General features: G+C 59.4%; 1 protein-coding gene across 1 annotated transcript; it reads left to right on the top strand.

The window, feature by feature from the left end:
* Positions 1-4653: 4653 nt before the first annotated feature.
* Positions 4654-7134, top strand: CLDN5 (claudin 5). Its single transcript, XM_014827126.3, has one exon. It carries the CDS (start codon positions 5838-5840, stop codon positions 6492-6494), a length of 657 nt encoding a protein of 218 aa, XP_014682612.1. The 5' UTR covers positions 4654-5837; the 3' UTR covers positions 6495-7134.
* Positions 7135-9196: the final 2062 nt, after the last annotated feature.

Here is a 9196-nt window from a genome sequence, read left to right as displayed (position 1 = left end):
CTCTCCATTTAGAATTCCAATGACATGGGTGTTAGATCTTTTGTTATGATCCCACATATCCTGAGGCTCTGTTCTTTTCTTTCTTTCTATTTCTTTAAAAGATTTTATTTTTCCTTTTTCTCCCCAAAGGCCCCCGGTACACAGTTGTGCATCTTTAGTTGTGGGTCCTTCTAGTTGTGGGATGTGGGACGCCGCCTCAGCATGGCTTGATGAACGGTGCCATGTCCGCACCCAGTATCCAAACTGGCAAAACCCTGGGCCGCCGAACTGGAGCGTGCGAACTTTACCACTCGGCCATGGGGCCGGCCCCTCTTTTCTTTTTGTTTCAGTCTACATTCTCTCTCTTGTTTGGAGGGAATAATTTCATTATTCTATATTCAAATTTACTGATTCTTTCCTCTATTACCCCCATTTTACTGTCATGAGGAGAGGCAGAAGAAAACTATAAGAAAATGTAATAATTTGTATCTTCTGGATATAGAAGGACTTTTTGATGGTTAAAAATAAAGATAGAAATCATATAGGGAAAACCTTAATAGATTCCAATACTCAAAATTTTAAACTTCTATAAGAGCATGAAAAAAATCATTAATAGATTAGTAGCAAATGTCAAAATGTATGTGCCACATATATGATAACAAGTAATGTTTCTAACATATAAAGTGAGAAAAACATCAATGCTCTATGTGGGTACATAGAGAATTCACCGAAGAGGAAATATAAATGAGCAATATAGATTAGAAAAAATTTTAACCTCATAACTGTTTAAAGAAATGCAAATTAAAGCAGGGTACCATGTTCTCCCTATCCAATTAGTAAACTTTTAAAACTGTGCCTCCCCAGCTATGGTGACAGGCGGTGAAAATGTACACTCAGATGATGGGTCTACATGATGCAACCTCCGGGTATGAGCCAGAATTTCTGCTTTGAGGAATATTTCCTGAGGAAATTATCCAAAATACCAAGGCTTATGAATAATGACATTCACAGCGGCATTATTTATAATAAAAAAATCTTGAGGGGCTGTTGCATACTTAGCAGAATGATCATCATTGTTGACGTTAACCCAGCATCCACCTTGAGCCAGGAAGTGCTGTCCACTCAGCCCCGTGACAGCCCTTTGATGTCAAACCTGCTACCATCCCCATTCTACAGAACAGATTGCCCTGGTCACACCCCATCCCCGAGAGTGGTGGAGACACATGATTCATTCTGTCCTGGCTCTGTCCAGCTGCAGTGCATCTTCTGGGCAGTTGGAAACAATGATAATCATGAGAGTGTTTTTAACAAAGTAGGGACATGTTTACAATATGATGCTAAATGAAAAGGGAGGATCCAGAATCACTCTATAATTTTAAGTGGAAAGGGTATAAAATTGCTGCAAAATGCAGCATTCAGAGAAGGAAGGAATCTGAGAAGTAAGGGGTTGGAGGAGAGAAGGTGGACAGAGGGACCATGGGGGCAGTGCAGGCACAAGGGGTGAAGGGTGGGGGGTGGGGGGCTGCTTCTGGCTCCCGGGGGCATTGCTGCCATCTCACAGGGCCTTGGCTGGCCTCCCCTGGGCTCCGGTGGGGTCTTGGATCACACAGAGACCACCATTCAGTGTGGTCTGCAAGGGATGAGGGGTCTGCAGGACCCTGGGGCTCTGTCAGTCAGAGCTCCCTGGCTCCCACTCCCCAACCCTCTGGGGAATGTAAAGTAACAGTGTCCTCCAGTTTTGACAAACAGCCAGTGGCACCCACTCTGTTGGATGGCACTGAAGTCGGATGAGCTGTGAAGGTCAAGGGAGCCAGGAGAGATGTCTCAGGAACCTGGAAGACACTATGGAATGGCAGCAGAGGACCCGGGATCGGCGACGGCATCCCCTCCAATCTTGCAGCCTCCACAGTGGAGGGCTTCATAAGCAATGGTGAAACTAAGGCAAAAAGAGGCCCATTCACTAGTCTGGATTGTGAACTCATTGACTGTTTGTCAAAGGAGTTCTGTGCATCAGCACAGGAGCCCATGCCCCTCCCATGCAGGCCCCCTCAGGCCTCCAGAGCAGGGCCCAGTGATGCTGGAGAGCCACGCTGCTTCTCAGAGTACTGAGCTTCATCGAGAAAGGGCAGCAGGCAGTGCTCTGTGCTCAGAGGCTCTGCAAACATCTGCTGCACTGAAGGAAAACCTCCTTAACTCTTTCAAAGCTGAAAGATAGAAGGAACATTGTTTTTCACTTCCTCCGAAACAAAATTTGTTAACTAAGAGCTTCCCAAACCCCAATCCCCAGGAATCAGGAGCCTAAATTTAGATTGTCCTTGGAAGGTCACTGGATCACCCTGGCGAAGGGTCAGCCAGCAGCTGCTCAAGATAAACTTTACTTTTCTGCCGACTCAGGCCTTTCCCTCACACAATTAATGAGATCCTGCCACACTTCCCCTGGGAAGAGAACAATAGCTGTGGATGAGCAGGTGGCCTTGGCCAGCACGCTGGCCTGGGAGCCCCTCGCCAGAGATCAGGCATTCGCGTCCCTGCCCAGGCCAGGACCGCTCTGATGCGGGCCTGCAGGCCCTAGCCCACCGAACCACGCAGCCTCTGTCTGTCCCTTGGACGCTGAGCCCCTTCCCACCTCCGGCTCTTAAGTGGTCATTCTTCCCTAGATCTTGGCTGAACTGTCAGCTCCTCAGAGGGGCCCTCCTCACTCTGCGTCACGCTGCCGTCTCTTCCCCGAAGCCGTGGGCACCCCTGAAACGGCTCTACCCACCTGCTAGTTGCAGGTTTTGCTGTTGGTTTCTGGAGGGCAGGAGCTCCCTGGGCTGTGTGCTCTGCTCAGAGACAGCACTTGGCACCTTGTAGGGGGTCAGGAGATCCTAGCCAGTGGAAGGAAGGGCGGGTGTGTCCTCACAGCCCTCCTGGGTCTGTGCTGGGTCACTGTGAGGCCCCTCCTGATCAGTGTGGGTTTGTGGGGGTCAGTGTCAGCCCTTTCTGCCCTCTCTGGTCCTCTCTGTGGTGGCTCTGATTCCACTGTGGGCGACACGGTGGTGTCAGGGTAGAAGTCAGATTGTGATAAGTGCAGCCTGAGGCTCCTTCACCAGCTCCCCGAGATACCATGAGGCTGTTCCCAAAGAGATGTGGGCCACACTGGGGGTGCCAGGCTGGGGGGTCTCTGGGATGGGCCCAAAGTGGTTGGAGAGAAGGACAGCAGCTGGGCAGGCAAAGGGAGAGCGCCTCGTGCTGGTTGGAGCCCCAAGCTGGCTGGAGAGGGTGGTAGGCGGCCAGAGGTCAGCCGTGGCTCACAGGCAGTCCCCTGCCTGGACAGAGGCATGAAAATGGCCACTGTGTTGAGGCTCATTCCTGGATACTGGTGGGGAAAACCAACAAGCAAATGGACAATTCCAGCTTGGGCCTCTGGGAGCAAGGCAGGTGGACTGGGGCAGAAAGGCATCCGAGAGGACGTGACCTCGGTAACACAACTTAGAAGATGAGCAGGTCCACACTCAAGGGACCTGCACTGCAGACAGAAGAGGCTGTGGGTGAGAGACAGACCAGTCTGAGGACCCAGAGGTAGGTGAGTCTGGATGGAGCATGGAGTGTGTGCTGCTGCACTAGCTAGGCCCAACATCACCCAGAGGCCATGCTCGGGAGTCAGCACTTTGTTCATGGGCAGTGTGAGCCACAGAAGGTTTCAGGCAGACTGTGACCCCGGAGAGGGACCTGCCAGGAGGGCCCAGCTTCGCTGAGGAGAATAGATCCAGCGGGCAAGGGCAGGGCCTGGACGGCCTGAGGAGGCCACAGCAGTCTCCTGGGAAGATGGCAGTGTGGTGTAGTGGGAGGGCCTTGGGCAAGTCCCTGTCTCAGGCCAGCGGGGAACAGGATTGAAAGGGTGGGGTGGGTGGTATGGCTGGGCCCCCTAGAGTGGACAGGAGGAGGGGACATCCAGGAGGGTCTGCAGGGTGGAGGGGGAGGGGCCCACAGGTCTGCAGCAAGAAGGGAGCAGGGAGTAAGGTGGTGGCTGAGAGGAGGCAGTGGTCCTCAACTCCCCATCCTGTGTAGGGAGTGAGGGGTTGGGGGCTAGGAAGGCGGTAAACTCCTGCCACCACACACACACACACACAGACAGGGTCCAGCAAACCTGCCTTGGGCACCTCCACATGCTGGATGAACAAATAGGGTGCTGGCCTCATCTCAGAGCTATCTGAGGCGGGAGAAGGAACAGGGCCCAGGAAGGGCAGATTCGTCAAAGCCCCAGGCCGTGGCGGACCTCAACACCAGGCCTTCTCTGTGGAGGGCCCTGCCTGCTGGAGCCAAGCACCTTGGACCGGAGGAAAGAACAGGGTGTCCCAGCGGCCTCAGTTCAAGACTGAGTGCAGACTTCACTGGAAACAAAAGGGCTGACTGGGAGTGGGGAGGGGGCTGCAAGAAAAGGGCTGGTGTCCCTATGGGGTTTTTGGCTGCGGGGCCTGGTGCCTCCACCTGAGCCTCAGGGGGGCCCAGTGTCCATCCTAGCTGGCCTTTCAAGAAACGGCTGGGCCATTGTGCAGAAGAATGCCCGGAAATCCCGACCCTCCCGCCTCCAGCAAGGATGGGGGCTCTTCCTCCGGGTCAGGAAACTCCAAGTTGGCTTCCGGAGGGTGGCCTGGGGGCTGGGGTGCCGGGAGTATCACTGCCACTAGTGGGAGGGCAGCGCACAGCCCTTTGTGTCCCCGAGTATGTCTCCTGAGGGCCAGGCCTTGGGGCCTGGAGCCACTCCCGGGAGGACAGCCTGCATGCTGGTCCTCGGGGAACTCTGGGGACTTCCTGAAGTGCTGTCATCTGGAGCTGGGCCTCAAAGGATGGGGGATGGGCAGCATCTCAGGAAGAGGAACAGCCCGTGCGAAAGTTGGGGGGTCTGGGAAGGCTAGAGGCAGGGGCGGAGTAGGGGTCTCCGGAGGCCGTGGAAAGGCCTGCTTTGTGCTGGGGCCTCAGGCCCCAGGGAGGCGGTGATTTGGTGGGCGGTGGCGCTGGGCAGGCATTTGGACGGGGCTGGAGCCCCAGGACTGACCCGCACAGGCCTGCCTGGCCTCTTGGCCTGTGGGAGAGAGTCTCAGGACTCAGAGCGGCGCCGTGCAGTAAGGGTGTGAAGGGCCTGGGCTGGGCGTGGACTCCAGGACGAGCTTCCTGGAGGAGTACACTGAGCTGTGCTTGGTTAACCCGGGAGAAGGGCCCCTAGAGTCCGTCACGCAGGCCTCTGCGCGGTGGTGGTGGTGGTGGGGAGCTCCCGCAAACCTTGGCGAGGGAAGAGCGGAGTTGGCCTGGGTGGGAGGGACCATCAGGCTGGTTCGGGGATGTGGCGGGGGAAGTTGGTGCGGACCCAGGTGATGCAGCTCCTTAAATGGGGAGGCTGGGACACTCAGAGAGGTGGCCCGCGGACCGTGCGCGCTGCTGCCCCAAGCCAGCCCGCAGCGCGATCGGCCGTGACTGCGCCAACTACGTGTGGGGGGCTCGGGGCGGCGGCCGGACAAGGAGCGGTCCCTGCGCCCTCCGCTCCCCCAACGCGCAGTTGTTCTCCTAACTGTCTGCCGGGGCGCCTGTGATTGGCTGCAGACCGCTGGCCCCCACGCGGATTGGCCGCTCAGGCACAGGGGGCCTGGACCGAGGAGCAGAGTCCGCCCCCGAACCTTCAAATGGGAAGCCCCCGGAAAGTGCCCGCACACCCGAGGCTGTTCTGCAGACCCGCGGGGTAGGCGGACGGAGGGCGGTGAGCCGAGCACGAGGGCGCGGAGGCATTAGGGCCAGCGCAGGGCGCCGAACCGCTCGGCCGAGACACCGCTGCGCCCGCCCGGAGGCCCCGGGGCCGTCGGGCGTGCGTCTTGCCTCCAGCCATGGGGTCGGCGGCGCTGGAGATCCTCGGCTTGGTGCTGTGCCTGGTGGGCTGGGTGGGCCTGATCTTGTCGTGCGGGCTGCCTATGTGGCAGGTGACTGCCTTCCTGGACCACAACATCGTGACGGCGCAGACCACCTGGAAGGGGCTATGGATGTCGTGTGTCGTGCAGAGCACGGGGCACATGCAGTGCAAGGTGTACGACTCGGTGCTGGCGCTGAGCACCGAGGTGCAGGCGGCGCGGGCGCTCACGGTGGGCGCCGTGCTGCTGGCACTCGTCGCGCTCTTCGTGACCCTGGCGGGCGCGCAGTGCACCACCTGCGTGGCCCCTGGGCCCGGCAAGGCGCGCGTAGCCCTCACCGGCGGCGCGCTCTACGCGCTCTGCGGGCTGCTGGCGCTCGTCCCGCTCTGCTGGTTCGCCAACATCGTGGTCCGCGAGTTCTATGACCCGGCGGTGCCCATGTCGCAGAAGTACGAGCTGGGCGCGGCGCTGTACATCGGCTGGGCCGCCTCAGCGCTACTCATGTGCGGCGGCGGGCTCGTGTGCTGCGGAGCCTGGGTCTGCGCCGGCCGCCCCGACCTCAGCTTCCCCGTCAAGTACTCGGCGCCGCGGCGGCCCACGGCCAGCGGTGACTACGACAAGAAGAACTATGTCTGATGGTGCCGGGCACGGCGGGGCCCCTCGCACCAGCCACGCCCGCGAGCGGGAGGACTGGCCTCCACCCGGCCGCGCCGCGCACAGGCTCCGCGGAATGCCCATCTCTGCGCCCGCCCGCGGCCCGCCAACGGGACCCTGCCCGCCCCCGCAGCCCGTCCTCTCTGACTGCCGCTAGCTGGGCCTTGGGCCGCGCGCTGCCCTGAACAGGCGATGCGCCCTTGGGAGGTCTTCCTCCGTTTCTTTTTCCGTGCGCAGTGCTGGCTCCAACGTGGGCGGGGCGCGGGTTTCTTCGGCTGTGGGGGCACTGGACTGAAGATGCTGCTTCTCTCCCTGACCCTTGGGGTCTTGGATGCCCCCATACTCTCCAGCGGCTCCTGCTGATTCCAGAGGGGCTGATGCAGAGCCCAGGGCCCCCAGCCTGGGCTGCCTGAGGGATGTGTACTGCTGGCCTTTACCCCATCAGCCAGGCCTGGGCCCGGGGGGACCAAGAGATCGGCCTGGACCTCCCTGCCTCACCCCAGCAGCTCCCCAGGCGAGGCTTATGGGCACCAGAGCCCGCGTGTGGGGCTGGGGCTCTGCTCTCCTCTGCAGCTTGGCGGGGAGGGTAAGAATTCGCTTAGTAAATGGTTTCAATACCCTCCCAGCTGTGTCCTGTCCTCTGTCAGTCTCTGCCTGTGTCCAGCACCCTCCCTTCATCCATCCACCCACCAGCTCCTCCCCAAAAGGCTTCTGTGGGGACTTCCCAGAGCTGGCCCCTGGCTCCAGAAGATCCCATGGCCTTTTATCAAGTCTTCTCTGCCACCTGGTCACCTTTCCTGAATGAGAAACAGCCACAGCTCACTGCCACCCAGGAAGGTGAGATCTGCAATCAAAAGAGCCACTGCTGAATCAGGGAGCTGGGGGGGAGGGGGGATGTGAGGCAGACCCTAGCAGAGGATGCAGGCTGGAACCCCCACCCCTGACTCAGCCAGTGCTTGGTTTTGGGATGCAGGAAGTACTGGGGGTAGGCTGCCAGGCTGCTGGCTTTGCCTAGAAGAGGCTGGGCTGAATCCACCTGCCTTCTCAGGGCTCGCCTATCTCTGGGTCACATCAAATGACCAGACAGACATCTGTACAATACCAACTGGGTGGGCCCTTTCTACCAAGGGTGCAACGGAACGGGTCAATCCACGATGTGTGCTGGGCTCTAGCAGAGCTGGCTGGAGGTCAACAAGCACCTTGCCATGGGGAGGAGGCACCTGTGGCCAGTTGCCCAGAGAGTGCCCGGGCTGGGCCCCAGCCCCTCTGTCCTGGCTCTTCTGCCAGCCTCAGTGTGGGTCTGTGCAGGGCCCATGCCCACCGAGCTGGCTTGGCGACCAGCCGACTTGTGCTGACCATCAGTACCTCTGTGCCAGGCCCTACTGGGAGCACCCTGAGTGACTCTCTTGTGGGTGGGACCCCTGGGAGCCAGGGCTGGCCCCGGCCAGGCACCTGGAGATGGGGGTCCCAGGAGGGCAGAGCATACCAGAGCTGTATGTTATAGCTACCGAGAGCTCAATGCTTCCAGCTCTAATTCTAGACACTTTGAATTAATGCATTTTGACTGTCTGCCAAAGGGCAGGGCATGAGAGAGCAGTGGACAGGTGCAGGGGCTGCAGGGAGGAGCTCCAAGCCCAGTCAGTGGGACAGCTTGGCACCTGCCACCAACGCCAGCCTTGGGGGCCCTGTCCAGAAATGCCTGGGCTGCATCCAGTGGCAAGGAGTCTCCCAGGCCTGGCCAGGATCCCACGTTGTGGGAAAGGGGGAGAACCTGAGGACATGGGCTCAGAGGGGCTCAGGACAGCTGCTGTGGACACTGCCCTGAATCCCAGGAGTTCCAGTGGAACCAGCAAGTGGGAGCCTGAGCTCCCGACGACAGGATGAGCTGCAGAGGGATGGGCCCCATGGCGCAGAGGTCCTCAGCAGTGAGCCCATAGCAGCCCTGCCTGGGCCTGTGCACCAGGGACCAAGAACAGCCCTGGTGTGCAGGAGTGTGATCTTGGCTCTTGGCAGGGCTGGAACAAAGGTCCTCACACTGCTGCTCCCGGCCGCGGGGGCAGCCAGTGCCAGGTACAAGGTGTTTGGACAGAAGCGCCAGCCCGAGGCGGCATCCCACACAAGCCCAGAACTCGCCGACTCCTTCAGGCCCCAGGCATCAGCTGGGATTCCGAAGGCAGCTGCACAGCCCCAGCTTTCACAAATGGTGGGGAGCTTGAGGGTCCTGGGGGAGCCAGGCTGCCGCCTGACCAGGAAGAGCGGGAAGGGCAGGAGCAAACTCCACTGCCTGAAGTCAGGCGAGAAAAGCTGACCTCTAGTGCTGCTGACCCCGCTGTGCCCACTACCCCTTCTCAAGGGCCACCCGAGACCTGGCCCCACACACTCATGTCCTCAGTTCCAGGTCACTCTTTCTGGGCCTTTCTCCACCAACCGGAAGCCTTCCCAAACCGCCCTGAGTCCTCCAGCCTGTGGCCCCAGGCGCCACACCCAGGCCCCATCTCTCCGGCTCGCCTGCTTCCCTGGCAGCTCTGCCCCAGGCGGGGGCCACAGACGGCCTCAGCCACTTGTGTGAGCAGCTCTTTCCTCCCCGAAGGGCAGGAATGGCATCCTCTGCACCTCCATATGCTTTGGGGACAGATGGGAGAGTGGGACCAGCTGGTCCCCCGCTCCCCTGAGAATCTGTTCTG

The sequence above is a fragment of the Equus asinus genome, chromosome 8, assembly GCF_041296235.1.
Source record: "Equus asinus isolate D_3611 breed Donkey chromosome 8, EquAss-T2T_v2, whole genome shotgun sequence".
Taxonomy (NCBI): Eukaryota; Metazoa; Chordata; class Mammalia; order Perissodactyla; family Equidae; genus Equus; species Equus asinus.
Note: the sequence above shows the minus strand (reverse complement) of the source record. Positions and strands in the feature narration are given on the sequence as shown.

What these genes read in the sequence shown, in the direction of transcription:
- CLDN5 (XM_014827126.3), top strand. Translation starts at nt 5,838, where the DNA reads ATGGGGTCGGCGGCGCTGGAGATCCTCGGCTTGGTGCTGTGCCTGGTG.